The sequence below is a fragment of the Scomber japonicus genome, chromosome 17 (assembly GCF_027409825.1).
Source record: "Scomber japonicus isolate fScoJap1 chromosome 17, fScoJap1.pri, whole genome shotgun sequence".
Classification (NCBI taxonomy): Eukaryota; Metazoa; Chordata; class Actinopteri; order Scombriformes; family Scombridae; genus Scomber; species Scomber japonicus.
Window position 1 is genome coordinate 7,770,288 of NC_070594.1, and position 16,388 is coordinate 7,786,675.

Genomic DNA, 16,388 nt, shown 5'->3' on the forward strand with positions numbered 1-16,388 from the left:
CAGTGCTTCAACAGCAGAGGCTGGATGACGATGGACTTCAAACAGTAATGTGTGAAGCTGAAGCCATTTTAAACGACTGGCCCATCACCAAACTCTCAGATGATCCAAACGATCTGGAGCCGCTCACCCCCAATCATATCCTGCTCATGAAAGGAAGACCATCCTTACCACCTGGACTGTTTGAGCCACATAACCTATATGTAAAAAGAAGATGGAGGCAGGTCCAGTATATATCTGACCTTTTCTGGAAGCGATGGGTACGGGAATACCTACCTCTGTTGCAGGAGAGGCAAAAGTGGAATCAGGAAAAGAAGAATCTTAAGCCTGGAGATATTGTGGTCATCAGGTCATCCGACTGGTGAGACTACCAGGCAGCCAGTTTGTTTTACTCCTGGTATGCAGGGGGATGAGGTGATAGCGAAGCCGGTCACATTACTGTCTTTTGTCCCGTTCTCTGCAGAGTAAACTCCTAGCTCCAAGTTGGATGCCAGGTTAAAAATCTGTTTGGCTCGACTCCAATTAGAAAAGGAGGAGCGTGAGCAGGAGCGTGAGTATCAGCCCCGCAGAGGACATTATCATGATTCGTCCACAAGGACACCTTTGCTTTCAGACAGGCCCATGATGTCACATATTTTTCGGCATCTTATGGGCGTTTACTGTGTAAAGTGAAAATGAGACTAGTTGAGCCATGTTTGTAGATCTGTATCCAGTAAGACAGTAATCACCTGCACAATCAGAAATACACCCTAGAAGATGCAAACTTCTGCCTGAAGCCAGATAAAATATTGGGGTTTGTTAAATCAGTGTGCAGATTTAACAGAGCGTTAAATGTCTCAATGTGAAGTGTGTAAGAATAAGACCAAAAAGTGACAGCACATCCTGTCAGCCTTTAAAATTTTATTTGCGGCAGCATTGTCTCTGTGACACATTTTTATAAACTTACCTTTCTAAATAACTGCTGCATTGCTGATTGTCCTATTCTTGTGTTGCATATGATACACAGTTTGATTTCCCTGTTCATCTTACTGACTTTAATTAAAATTAATATAGTACCTGTTCAAAACATGCCTGTTTGGAATAGGATGACTGCTTATTATTTCACATATGCATCAATTGACAAACATATCAATTAAAGCAATAAGGATTTAATAAATCAATTGCTTTTAATCCAGACAGGGACTTCACCAGTGAGACCAAACTGAGGTTGAACTATAGAAGTAGTTTATAGTTTTCCATTGGTTGATTTTGCTGCCAATCAAACTGTCTGTGCTCCTATTGGCTAGTTTCTTTCTCTAAGAAAGCTTTTCAGCTTGTCTCTCTCTCGCTCCCTTGTGTGCTCGCCCTCACTCTTTCTTTTTCTCTTGCCTTTTTAAAACTGAGTCGAAAATCCCACAAGAAAGCCTAACTTTCATGTTATCAAACTAAGAGAGATCTCTTCCCTTCATATCTCTTAAGGCAGGGATATATAGCTCCACCCCGCAGCTACAGGTTTCTTCCTTAAAGTAGAGCTTTTCTTTGCTGCTGTCTTCTCACTCTTACACGTGAAGAAGACACGTTCACCTCATCCTCTTCAGACCACATGTATATTCATTTTCATCAAGACATTTGATCTTTTTTTGAACTGTTTTAAATCTGAACATGCAGTTAGCAGTGGGACCAGTGTTGGAGTTGTTACTCAAAAAATATGCATTACACATTAGTCTTTGCATTACATTACTTAATTACTCCCTGTGGAAAGTAATCAATTACTTGTTACATTACTTTTGCGTTGGGCCTTAGCAATCCTGCTTTGCGTAAAAATAAAATAATATTTTAACAAATCAAATCCCAGCTACCATAGTAAACAATATTAGGCTACGTTTACACGATGGCGGTCTGAACAGAAGACGCAAAAGTGGCGTCGCGTCTTCACTTTTTATTCCGTGTTTAGATGAGCGTTTTAAGGAGGAAATGTGCGCGTATACGGTGACGCAAAAGTGTGTGGAATTCGATTGGATATGCGTGCCAGGCGGCTAGGTGGTGCTGTGATACACTACCACACAACACCGTATGTGACGTAAACGCATACGCGACGTGAGCAGATCTGAGCAGAGTTTTGCGTCTTGCCAGCGTACACGGAAACGCTACAGCGGAGTGTATTCAATTTTTACACTCTGGAGGGTGGTTTTAGGTTTTTGCGTTTTAAAGCCCCAAAAATGCCGTCACCGTGTAAACGAAAGGCACTTCCGATAAAATATTTTGTCGGTTTTACCCGCAAGCGTTCTCGTGTAAACAGGGCCTTAGATTAGTTGTGTTTTTCCACACTGTCTGATCAATCAGTTTAGTTTAGTTTTTTTGTTCACATTTAGTTAATTTTTCTGCAGTAGACCAGAATGGACAAACCAAACACTAGAGAGAGTTTTTTGTGTTTATCTCAAGCTTTGCAGCCACTGTGTAATTTTCTATGTATGTGAACGTGAAGGGTAGGGGATGGGAATTTATTTAATTGCAGTCTGCAACTTCACAGCTAGATGCCACTAAAGCCTACACATTGGTCCTCTAAACTCCAAACCTTGTTCTGTTACCACAGAATGGGGAAGAAAACAGTATTTAAGTGAGTAAAAGTAAGTACTTCATAGGTATGTTTGTGATCTTACAGGTGTTTACCTGTTTTCCTGGGGAGAAAACATTGTTTAAATCCAATATTTCCACAGTGGTGTACAGTGAAGATGAGAACAGTTGGGCCATGTTTGTAGCTCTGTTTTCTGGTCAGACAGTAAAGACACGTACTATCACAAAAATACCCTGGAAGATGCAAACCACTGCATGAAGACATACAATATGGCGAGGCCGGCTCTACGCAGGGGCAAGAGGGGGCAGAGCCCCCTTAAATAAATGTATTGCCCCCTCAAATCAAAATTTTGGAAGTTGAGAAAGCCCCATTTAATATACTCACAAAATTAATATACATTACAAGTTAACAAAATAATGTGCAGTAGCGGAAAAATCCGCTGAAAAAGGGACACACACGATGGCCTCCAGTGTCGGCTTCCCTCTCATCTCTCTGTCCCTCCGCTGTGCGTGTATTCACAGGCTGCGCAACACAGACACACACACGCACACACCCCTCAGCCCTGTGTCAGGTTTCAGCACTGCCACGGAGTGGGTTAGACTTTGAAGGAGCAGCAGCATTACAAGCATAGAGATGAGTGCCCACGTCCACTGCATGTGACAAACTGAAGACAAGTGACCTGTGTCTGACGGACTCTTTATACAGTCTATGGACGGACCCCTACGTAAAGCCCCGCCCCAGGCTGTAGTTCTCTACTGTTTTTTTTAATAATCACAGCAGCTAGCAATACTGCACCTTTAGCATCAGCAAGCACTGATTCTCCTGCACCAGCTCCCTCCATCCCCTCAACAAGTGCTCCCCCAAAGCAGCATGTTAAGCTGCCAACAAAAAAAAAATTCTGCTGTATATCTGTTGTGTTTTATAAAATAGTTTGAGAAGATTTTTTATTATTATTCATAAGACTACCTTTCAGTTTTGTAAATATTAACTATAGTGTGTGAAGTCCTACTTTAGATTAAAATTTATTTGAGAATTAGGCCATCCAGTTAAAATAAATGTTATGTTGTTGGTTGATAAAATCTGGATGAAGAATGTTTTATTTCATTCATTTATTTCATTTTTATTTTTCAGTTTCCCCCCCTGAGGGATTGCCACCTTATTGTGGTCAGGGGGTTTGCATGCCTCAGTTAGTCTTCAGGTGGGACACCCAAGTTGGACAGGTCTGAAGGTAGAGGCCTGACAAAGTGCAATCCACTTCTCCAGGTTGGGGTTGGACACATAGACCCCTTTCAGTGAAGAAAGCATCGTTACTATAAGCACAGAAAAAAAGTGCTGGAGCATGATGTGTACACATGATGCCCCCTTCACATTTCTGACTGCCCCCTCATATATGCCTGCCTAGAACCGGCCCATATGGGGATTTTTTTTTTGTTTGTTTTTTTTGTAATTCACGTTTTATTAATTTTCACCAAGAAAATACACATACCAACCATACCACAGGTCGAACAAAGCTCAAACAGAGCCTCTAAAAAAAACAAAAAACAAAGACAAACAAACACACAGAGGTCCAGAGAGAGTCCAACAGAGACGATAAACCTACACCAATATGAATATATGCATACAAATGATGACTGGGGACAGAAGTTAGCCTAAGGGTGCAACCCACAATTGTATCAAGATGCTGCGGTATAAGGGCCCCATATTTTCATGTATAAGGGCGTATTCACACCAGGAAAGTCCTTTGGTCCGCTTATTTAGTCCGGACCAAAATACAATGTTTCTTTTTTGGTTTGGTGCGGTTCCTGTTCACATTGCGCTTTTCGCAAGTGGACCAGAATTTGTCAACAAACCCACGTGTGCAAAAATCGTTCAATCATTGGACAAAAAGCTCTGGGGTCGGAGTAAAGCGGTAAGGGAAAAAAGGGGGGAAAGCGCCGGTTAAAGTAAACAATCATGGACGTCCAGCAGCGCGCTGCATTCGTTGTGCTGATGTTAATTTGTGTCATTCAGTTGCAAACGTTCAGGCGCATTTGGAGCAACACCAGCTTCTGGTGCAACGTCAGTTCTACGATGTGCTGTTCCATATGTTGCAATATCGACGGAGAAGTGCTGCGATGCTGAGAAGGAGAGAATGTTGCGTCCAAAAAGGCATGTGTTTATTTATAACTGGGTCGGACCGAGCGCGGTCGCATTCACATATCAAGCGAACCGTTCCAGGGTCCGTTTGGAAGCGAACCGAGTCCACCTCTCCGACTGGGTCTCGGTCCGACTGTTTGGTCCGCTCCAGAGTTCGATGGTTTGTGTTCACACCAGCCCAAAAGGTCCGCACCAGACAAGTCTTCTTTGTCTTGCAACCTATAACTAAGACGTACGTAGGAAGCAATCTTGGCCATCTCATTGAACCATTCCTTCACCTGTAAAACTTCTTTTGTTTTCCAGTGTTGCAGTACTATCCTGCATCCAGTAATAAGTGTTGTTCTACACCATATCGTCTGGTGGACAGTTAGACCACTTCCCTTTAATATGGAGATTTTTAAAAAATCCCACAAAACAAAGTGCTTCTCTATTCTGTGTGTGCAGATTCAGAGACTCAGCATAAATCGAAATCGAAATCTAAATGATTCGATCTGAAGTGTGAAAGAGTAAGTATGCCCTCAACTAAAAATAACAGCACTGATCATTTGTTCTGACAAGTCGCCTCCAGATAATCCACCGCTTATGCTCAGCTGCAAGTTCTTTACCTCTGCTAAATCGGGGTGGGTGGACATATGAAGCGTGTGACATTTACTCTGTGGTTTACAGACCTACTTCAGGTAAGAGTCAAAACTGGTTTCTCTTTCTCTTTAAACCTTAACCACAGAAGCAACACAATAGATCCTCCTATACAACTTTCAGTGTGTCTGCAGATGAGGTGTCTAATTTTATGCTTCATAATAGTTCAAGATGTTCAATGTATGAACAGGAAGTCAGTGGCTCTCTGTAGCTGCTGCAGCAGTCAGAATGTCCTGTTGGCCTTTAACATTTTATTTGCAGCACAATTGTCATGTTAACATATTTTTATAGATTCACCTTTCTGCATTACTGGATTGTCCTGTTGTTGTGTTGCATATGATCCACCGTTTGATTTCCCTGTTAATTTTTAATAGAAACTAGCATAGTGCACTTTCAAATTGTACCTGTTGCTGGTTGCTTATTATTTCTTGAGAAACACATTTCTCCCAAAACAAGCGATGACCCCAGGTTACATCTGGGTGGATCAGAAGAAGTATTCAATAACATACGTATCAATTGACAAATATATCAAATAAAGTGATAAGGATTTAATACATCAAATGATTTTAATCCAAGCCAAGAGGCTCAGTCGAGTTTCATAAAGGTTTACAAAGTTTTTACTTTATTTGGAAGATTTTCTTATTTTATCAACACAATCAAATTTGCTTCATTCCTTTTTGGTGAAACAGTACCGAGAGGCATTATTTGCCAAAGGCAGTCTGCATATTCTGCCTTGTAAGGCACTTTTAACAGAGTTGATGAAACTGTGCTGTCCAGCCCCAGCCGGTCCATGAAGAAGAATCCTGATCTTGCTACCAACTAGACTACTAGACTACTACTACTAGACAACTAGACTAACTCCGTTTTTTTCCAGAATTGTTCTCTTTTTTCATCAGCTGTTTGGGGAAAATATAAATCTCTCCCAGAACACAATTTGTCCTGTTTTTTGGGGGATAATGTTGAGGAGCATTTAGCCACAGAAGTGCAAGATGCACCATATTTTTCTGTCTGTTCTGCATCAAACTTGGGCAATGCAAAACTGTATCCATATACAGTTCAATATTTCCACAGAGAGGATGGCGTTAAATCCGGGCTGTTGGAATTTTACCAGCACCCCTATCAAACCAGCAGTGCTACCTATGAGCAAATTGTTGATATCACAGAAAATGTCCTGCATGTAAGTCAGATATGCATATGAAGCTGACAATGTATGAAATGTGTGAATTTGGGCAAACATAACTCAGTTTTCCAAAAACTGAGAGAAGTCATTCGACACTTCATGAAGGGAAACACCCTGGAAAACACGAAAAGAATTCTCAGCACTGCAGGTTATGATGCTGAATCTATAGTCTTAAAAATCTACAGTGAATTCTCATGCTCAGCCAAAAGTGTTTTGTGAGTTTACTTCAGTACAGTATAAAGAGACATTGAGGCATGTACCAATGTTGCCTGCAATTCAGTGGATCTTGGAGTGTTGGCCTGCCCTGAAGTGTTACTTTTTGTCACTTTGAAAGGAAGACTGTCCTGACATTATTTGGAAGGTTATGTGCAAAAGTGATGCTGATGCTGCCCCCAACAGCAGCAATGAGGATGAGGTGACTCTCTGAATGTGTCCTGCTGTTTCTGTACAATGTCATGCAAGAGTTTCACTGCGCAATTCTGAAGCTGGAAAATGAGAGTGCTACTCTACTGGAGGTTCATGAAGTGATGACTTGACTGCGCAGCCAATTAATCTTGCGCCGTGAAGACAAGTTCTATGGTCATAAAACAGAGCAAGCAACCCGAAAAAAGTGCAAGAGAACAAACAAAGTTCGCAAACACTGGCTGACTGCTTCTTTGATAACTAACTAACTAACTTTGATTTTGGTGATCGAGTTTTGCCTCACACTAGCTGTCTAAGTGGTCCAATGAAGTGGGATGCACTCGAGGAATTGGTCAACAAACTAGATCTTGACATAGGTGAAGACAAACTGTACCAGGACTACACTGTAGACACGCCAGTAAACATGTTCAATTCCTATATAATGTGTTCTCAATGTGCCTCTACCATATCAAACAATACCTCAGGCTGGATGTCTGTGTCTGTTTTAAAATACAGTCTGTGTCTCTCTCTTCCTATTTCTGCCTCTGTCTGTCTGTCTTTCTGCCTGTTTGCCTGTTCCCTGTCTGTATTTACATGTTGTTTAGTGATAGTGTCAATGTACAGTTCATCTGGTGGCTGCTTGATACTGTTCGAGTTGACAAGCTCTGTCTTGGACTTATATTTTGTCTGTCACTGCTGTGTTTGTGTCCCACACACCTGCTTGTTGCATTGACGTCCCTTTTCTAGGCATTATTCCATATGACTATTAGTAATTTATTTGAATGACTGAATCTATCATATCACATAAATAAGTTTATGAAAATTCCCCCAGTTACATGACTTTTTAAAAGGTAGGCTATGTGATTTTTTAAAAACAAATTAGATATACAGTGTATGAATTCATGCAAGAAAAAATTACGTTTGGGTGGTTATCAAATGCCAAACCAAACGATAAACCATTTATAAGGCTCCAAATTATTTTCCTATTAAAGTATGAAATTAATGTTTCTGTTGCCTGGTACTGGACAAAAACTGAAAAAATGACCTCAGAACAGTTTGACCTGAATATATTAATGGTAATAAACATCACATTTGTGCAAAGATAAAATAGCCTTTATTGTTATTGTACAGTCACCTATACAACAAATAGGTTGCAAATGATTGAAACACAACACTCCATTAAATGGAAATATTCTTGATGTTTGTTTAGACATATTTACTTAAAATTCAGTCTGGCAAATTGGGTATGAAACAGAAATTAATAAACAGTTCTGTGAGTTTCAACAATTTTCAGGCAAATCAATGTGACTTGTAAAGGCAGAGAAAGTGATCATAACGATTATAATGTATTACATAAGAGTCTTAATAGTGAATGAAATTGCATACAAATAAGCAAAATGATGTAGAAGATTCTGTTTGATAATAGTGCAATTGTCATGACATGCAGCCTTTTTTATGCTGTTCTCAAACAAAGTATGAACCTTCAGGATGATTCATTTTGTGGTTCATGAATTCTTCTCCGAAGTCGATGATGTGTTTCAGTGTGTTCAGGACCAGTGAGTCAACGTCATCATTCAAATCGATTTCTTCAGAGTAGTTTTTCACGGGGAAGATGCAGTTCATCGGGATGCCCACGTCTGCACTGAACTGCTCCATCTAAGTTAAATAATAAATCACATGTCAAAAGTAACCCAGGGCTTTAGTACTCACTGCATCATTCAAACCAGTTGTTCTAATATTGACCTTATTAAACACAGAAGATATTGGTTAAACGTAATTGATCCATCATATGTTTATGACTATATGATTAATGATTTTTTGTGTTTTATGTGCATCCAAAGCATATATCTGTTGTAGACCTCTGTTCTTGTCCACAAACTATTCACGAGGTTACCACTGTTATTGTCACCCTTATAATACAAATAATAGTACACAAGTACCAAGTCCAATGTCATCCCCTCATTTTTGGAACCCCCACATCTCATACATACCCGCACCCACAACCAAATCACATATAATACACATACATATAATAAATATACATATATAATAATACTATCTTAATTCCTATACCTACTGAAGATCATTTCTTTGTACCTCTTTTTAAAAAACTTAATGCTTGGACATTCCCTCAGTTGCATAGCCTCACACCAAAAACAGAAATTTAAAAGTTCCTCCTCATCGTACGCACAGTTTTGAAATAAGTATGACCTCTTAGATTGTAGCCCTCCTCTCTTACAGTGAACATTTTTTGGATATTTGCAGGCAGTTGGTTGTTTTTTGCTTTGTACATTATTTGAAATTCCACCAGATCAGCAAACTTCAGTAAGTGAGACTAGAATAATGGATTTGAATGATCCTGCATTATGGATATTGAGAATTGCTCTTTTCTGAAGAATAAACAATGACTGTACATTAGATTTGTAATTGCTCCAAACTTCAGAGCAGTAACTTAAGTATGGTGAGACCAGTGAACAGTACAAAATGTGAAGCGATTTATAATCCAGGACCTATTTTGCTTTACCTAATACTGTAATGCTCCTTGATATTTTGGAATGTTGTGTTTAATGTGTGCCTTCCAACAAAGCTTTTCATCAATTATGACACCAAAAAATCTATTTTCAGTAACTGCGATGACCAAGCAACATTATTTTAGTTTTATTCAATTTAGTGACAATTTATGTTTATCGAACCAGGTTTTTAGATTTATCATTTCTGTGGTTACCATATCTTGTAGTTGATGTAAATCATCACCTGAACAAAAAATATTAGTCACTTACTTAAATAACTTTAAATCTAATTCAAGACTACCCCCCTAATCCCATAACGTTACAATTTATTTAATAATATACCAGGGTGTCAAATACCTTTTTTAACTGTTTTCGCTCTATTGAGTTCTTAATATTTTCTATTGAATCTATTAATTCCAGAGATGTTGTGCTATTTGTCCTAAAACCATACCGACTGTCAGTGACTATGTTGCGTTTAAGTATGAATTAGTCTAGCCAATTATTGAAGACTTTTTCAAGAATTTTTGAGAATTATGGTAATAATGAAACAGGACAGTAGTTTGTGAAGCTGTGTCTGTTGCCAGATTTATACAGAGGTATGACTTTGGCTGTTTTTGGCTTGTCACTTTGGAATGACAAGTTACAGATGTAAGTTAGTGGTTTGGAGATCCCTTCAATGACCCTTTTGATTGTGTTCATATCAATGTCATTGCAATCAGTAGATTTTTTATTCTTAAAATTCTTTAAAATATCAAGAACTTTCCCTTCATCTACAGCTTTGAGGAACATTGTGTGGGGATTCCTCTTCACCAGCTTATCAAGGTTTGCTCTAGTATCAGGATCAGGGATTGTCTTTGCAAGTTCAGGACCAACATTTACAAAAAACTGATTGAAATGATCAGCTGCAGTGTCCATATTATACTCTTCCTGGTCATCTAACACAAAAAAATCAGGATAACTAATTTTCTGAGATCTATTTTTAATAATACTGTTCAGAATGCTCCATATTTCCTTCATATTGCCTTTGTTTTGTTTTTTTATAGTGTCCTATAGTACTCCTTCTTTCTTGCCCTCAAGAGGTTAGTTAACTTATTTTTATACTTCTTATATTTATTTTCTGACTTTTGAGTTTTATATTTTATGAACTCTCTGTATAGTGTATTTTTCTTACTGCAGGCATTTATTAAACCTTTAGTTAGTCACGGACATTCAGCATGTTTTATTTTTTAGTATATTGTTTTATTGGACAGTTTTTATTATATAATGTAGTAAATATTTTAAGGAATTCCTCATATGCACTGTCAATATTATTATTTTGGTAGATTACATCCCACCTATGTGTTAGTATATCATTCTTAAAGTCACTGATTGATGGCTTTGTCCATGTCCTTCTATATTGCAATTTTTTGTTCAATATTTTAATCCTGTAGTTCCTGTCATAAACTGTAAAGACTGGGAGATGGTCACTGATGTAATTTATTAGTATTCCACTTATTGTACTGTGCTCTATATTGTTGGTGAATATGTTATCTATGAGAGTTGCACAGTGGGAAGTTATTCTGGTTCGTCTTGTGATTCTGGCATATGTGTTAAATGTGTTGACAATGTCATTTTGGTTAGGTAACAGTAACAAAACTGTATTTTTAATTGAATGTAATATACCTGCTCCTTCAGGTAAGCAGACTTGTAGACGTTCTTTAAGTCTTCTTTGATCTCAGGACAGGCCTTATCAACTTTGGTGATAACGGCCACTTGAGGAATCCCTGCAAAGACAACAGACAGAAAACTAATGTGTCCCAAAACTAAATTCAAACATATGTTCTGGTGTTTAAAATGTTTAGTACCACATTAAGAGTAAAAAAATATGATCTTATATGTAGAAGAGAACAACCACATTGATTTGTGCTCTCACCTAGTTCACTGGCTGCTTTCCTGATTTCATGAATCTTCCTTATAACTTCATGTCTCATATGATTTGCTGTGTCAGCAGAAATTACACAAACCAGGACATGCACTTCATCGTTGGGATTTACTGTTGTGTTGTAGTATTGGTCGCCTTCTGACAGTTTACATTTAGGATTGAACTGAAAAACAAAACAAGTTAAATCCACCAAAATGATGACAAGCTGTATAATCAAATGTAACAAATATATGGGTCAAAGACGTTTAAGGTTTTCAAAGAAGCAAAAAAATAAAACAGCTAGTACAATTCCCTAAAGGGCATTTTTATGTCCATTGGAGTGTCATCTATGTGTCATTATATATATATATATATCTATATATATATATATATATATATATATATATATATCTATGTCATTATATATATATATATATATATATATATATATATATATATATATATATATATTCAAGAATAAAGCCAGTAATTCAGTTTTAGTGTGATTCATATGAATATACCTCATGAAAAAGGTAATTTTGTTTTAAAAACACAAAACCAAAACCCTTTTATGTCCATTTCTCATAATCACATGGTTCTTTATTTATGTTTGGACTGTGACAAATGTAACTACCCAGAAAAAAATATTTTAATTTGAATACCAAGTATTTGATGTGTCATTGGAACAACTCTAAATTTATTGAAGGTTTTTTTTACAAACATTTGCTGCCTTGTACTGAAAAAAGGTGCAAATGTTAAAACATATCTTTTACTTCACCCTTTAAGCTTTATTTTTGTCTCCATGAGTTAAACAAGTTATTGTATTTTAATATAAAATATTAGTGTTATACTTTATGAAATATTTAACTACACTTAATGACACACATCATGACGGCCCACAATATTGATTAAATGTGATTCCTTAACAACCACAATAATGATCTTATGAGCAATTATTGGCAGCAGCACCATTATTATTATTTTTTTAATTTCTTAAGTTAAAAACTGTATAAAAAACAGGATGAGAGGTTTAAAATGTCTACAGAATACAGATGATGTGCCTTGAAATACATTAAAATGTCATAAAATACTTTGATGATGATAATAATAATTGTAACATCCACAACTAATACAACAAATAAATATGAATTGCATGATTTATTTATATATTAAAAAAAAATCAGCATAGACTTTATTTAGCAGTAGACAGACAGGAAACATGGGAGAGAGAAGGGGGCGTGACATGCAGCAAAGGACCTCCAGCCGGGATTCCGACCGGGGTCGGCTGCATACATGGCATGCGCTCTAACCACTCGACCACCTGTGTGCCATGAATTGCATGATTAAATGTCATAAACTAGTGAAAACATGGGATAGAAATGCTACTGTCATTCCACATAATGTAATGGTTTACACTCTGAAAACTGCCTGTTTTTTTTTTTATAACCCAACTGCTGTGTTTAGGCTACTGAGTTATGGGTTTGGTGAGTTTTACCTAATATTGGGTTAAAACAAGTGACCCAGTCCGTCATTTTTATGGAGACGAGGCCTGACCTAACCTTCAATTGTCTTTGCTTCAGCATGTCATAGAAACAGTAAGACAATAAAACTATGATAAAAATGTAAAATAGCTCATAAGGTATTGTAAAAAACTCTATAGTTTTACATTTTAGTGAGTGTCAGTTAGTGGGTTACCAAAATAACCCAAATTGAGTTATTTTTAACCCAGCAGTATTTAGAGTGTAACACTGGAGAATGAGTTGTACTGAAGGATGGCCCATTACACATAAACATTTATCAGGCAGTTCCTTGGCCACCTATATAAAGTTATGACCTTAATCTATAAACATTGTCATTAATTATCATACTTAATATAGGTTTTTTAAAAAGAGTAACATTAAAAGTATGTTTTCTGGATTGTACTAAAGGACATAGACATAAACAATATGTAAACAAAATAAAGAGGGTTACTAGTGGGTGAAAAAGTGAAATTATGGGCAGAGGTCCTTTTCATGATGCCACATACTGTCACATGATCAGCATGATGTGACGTGACTTTTTACCTTTGTTATACTGAATGACATTGATGACGCACACATTTTGGGACAGAAGTAATTCACATTTTAAAATATTTTAAAGATAAAATATGTTGCCCATATTGTTGCAAACACTTACACAATTACGCCATGGGTGTTCATTTACACGATTTTCTACATTTTAAAAACATTTTTGTCAGTACAGGTTTATTTGGGACAGCTACACTGAATGACATGTTGACACTTTAGAGCTCAATTACTCCCTTAATTTAATACTTTAACACATATATGCTTCTGGGTGAAAAGAAGAGCACGTTGAGTGTTTTAATATTATATTTATATATGTTTATCTTTTTATGTTAAGTTAATGGTCTTCAGACACTATATTTACACATCTCATCTTTGACCCATATACAGTACCAGACAAAGGCTTGGACATATATTTCAATTCACTTGAATGAGAAAGAACTTTTTACTGGTACTGCAATTCAAATCAATCTTAATTACAGTGATCAATGTCTCCAGTGTTTGCAGTAACTACCTTGTAATCTTCCTTCACACGTCCCTTCAAAGCCAGTTTGATGTCGTCCACAGGGACACCTTCTCCTTCCATTAGGCCTCTGGTGTTATTCAATGCAAAAGGGTAAAAGGAGTTTGGGTTTTCCTTTTCGATCTTGTAGGTTGTGTACTGTCAACCACAAATGGGGAAAAGAGCAATTATTGTGATCACTAGAGAGCAAGAATAGACAACATCAATACCCAGATACCATGTAGTAAACAGTATTAGATAAATAAGGTTTCCACACACACTGATTAATCAGTTTAATTTTGTTCAAATTTTCAGGGTTCATGTTTCTACAGTAGCCACGAATGGGCAAACCACACTTGAGAGAGCTTTTTGTGTTTATTGCAGTTGCAAGTTTTGCAGCCACCGTAGAATCTCCTACATAAGTGAAAACGGGAGGGGAGAGGGATTTATTTGGTTGCAGTCTGCAAATTCACAGCTTGATGCCACTAAAGCCTACAAACTGGTCCTGTAAACCTTGTTCAGTTACAGAATAAGGAAGTAAAAATCGACTTCACATGTATTTTTGTGATCTCACAGGTGTTTACTGAAAATCTCTTTGGCCAGGGAGAAACCAATGTTTAAATTCCATATAAGTTCCACATTGGTGTACAGTGAGGACAAGAAAAGCTGAGCCATGTTTGTAATCTGCGTCTGGTCAAACAGTAAACACTTGTGCATTGACAAAAATAACCTGGAAGATGCAAACCTCTGTCTGAAGATATGGGGGGTTGTTAAATGTTGATTCAGTGTTAGTGGTCAGAAATGAGTTGCTCAATTAGTAAAATATATGATGCAGTAAAAAAAAACCCCAACACAACAACAAAACACACAAGGGGTTCAGGTTTGGCAAGATACCTATGTTGCATTCCATAGCTCTTTCTCCCTCTCCCCTTGTTTCTTGTCAGCCTCTGCCACATACTGACAAATCCAAATAACCCAAATAATATGTATATATATATATATATACTTGTCTGTGCTATTGAGAGATGCTGCAACAGCAGATGGGGCTTGTAGCCTTGTAGAGAGCTGGAGAGAGTGCGCTCCAGGAATGATTAAATAATAACACTATTATTAAAAGTTTTATAAATGGAGCCAAGAGACTCAGTCCAGTTTTACAGAGGTTTACAAAGTTTTAAAATGACATTTGGGAGTGCCTACTTGATCAACTCAATCAAACTTGCTTCATACCTTTTTGTCCAGACAGGCTTGAGCAACGTTAGCCACCAAGGCCACTCTACACATTTTGCCTTCTAAGACACTTTTAACAGAGTTAATGAAACTGGATTTTCCAGCTCCAGATGGTCCATGAAGAAGAATCCTGAGCTGCCGATCTTCAACTTGAGGTTTGTAGTTCTTCACATGCTGCAGAGCGCTCTGTTTGTCTCTGCTCAGAAAAGGAGACATTATGTTAGATCAGAGTATCGACTAAAGTTCAATTAATTTGTGAAGTTTGTGCAGTGAAGGTTCAGACACACTCACTTCCAGTTTATTTCTCTCCATGGTTTGTCGAGAACTGATAAATACAGGACACATGTTCACATAAGACAAAAGATTATGAAGAAATACATTCATCATGTAATTTAGTTTGAATCGTAAAATGTTCCAAAACAGTCTTACGTGGTTTAGCGTTAATTGCACCCATCACTGTAGAATAAAACAGTCATACAAAAAGTTTTACACTTATCTTTGAAGGAAGAATATAGAATTTGCTGTAAAGCTACAAAAAGTAAATTAATAAAAAATACACCAAAATTGAAAATGTTTTAGTGTAATTTTCAGTGCAAATGAGATATAATAAGCCATGTTACTTAAAAGTTTAGAATATGGCTCCTGGTTCAAAGTTGATAGGAAAAAAAACTACATTAAACATTAAAAGAAAAAAGAAAACAAAATTAAACTTATGATGTCATGTTGTTCCTACAATGTTCATATTGTTTAGTTTTTCTATTCGACAATAAGCATATAACTGATATTTAAAACAAATCTTAAACAGTAACAGGAACGAATAATTTATAAATTTCACATTTTAGGATAAGTGTGATTAAAAGTTAGTACCTGAGCTGTTGTCGTCTTACTGGAACAAAATGAAAGACTGAAAGTGAGCTTCAGAACAGTAAGTCACGTAGTTTCCTGTAATGTCAGTACAGTGGTTAACATGTTGAATTATCCCCCCGTCTCACACATGACAGACGACACGTACACCTCCTCCTCCTCAGACCACAAACTGCACATTGAATTTCGTTTTCATCAGGACATTTTGTCGTTTTCCTAACTGTTCTGTTGCTGATCTAAACATGCTCACAACCTCACAAAACTAGACTCTTCTGTTCTCTGTAACTACAGAGTAATTTCTGAATTTCCCTGTTTATGAAGTTTTAGTCTCCTTTATACCACACCATACTACTGAAACAGCTTATTAAAGAGTTTGTAATGTTGATTCAGAGCACGCTCCTATTCTAGTAATTTTAC

The 16,388-nt window shown here is 37.2% G+C and overlaps 1 protein-coding gene across 1 annotated transcript; it reads right to left on the bottom strand.

Moving 5' to 3' along the window:
- Positions 1 to 8,291: 8,291 nt before the first annotated feature.
- On the bottom strand, positions 8,292 to 15,561 carry LOC128377515 (interferon-induced protein 44-like). Its single transcript, XM_053337467.1, has 7 exons — positions 15,537 to 15,561; positions 15,399 to 15,432; positions 15,108 to 15,303; positions 13,893 to 14,039; positions 11,328 to 11,499; positions 11,078 to 11,178; positions 8,292 to 8,561 (listed from the first exon to the last, which is right to left on the bottom strand). The coding sequence occupies exons 1-7, from the start codon at positions 15,559 to 15,561 to the stop codon at positions 8,370 to 8,372; spliced, it is 867 nt and encodes a 288-aa protein (XP_053193442.1). The 3' UTR covers positions 8,292 to 8,369.
- Between the last annotated feature and the right edge of the window lie 827 nt (positions 15,562 to 16,388).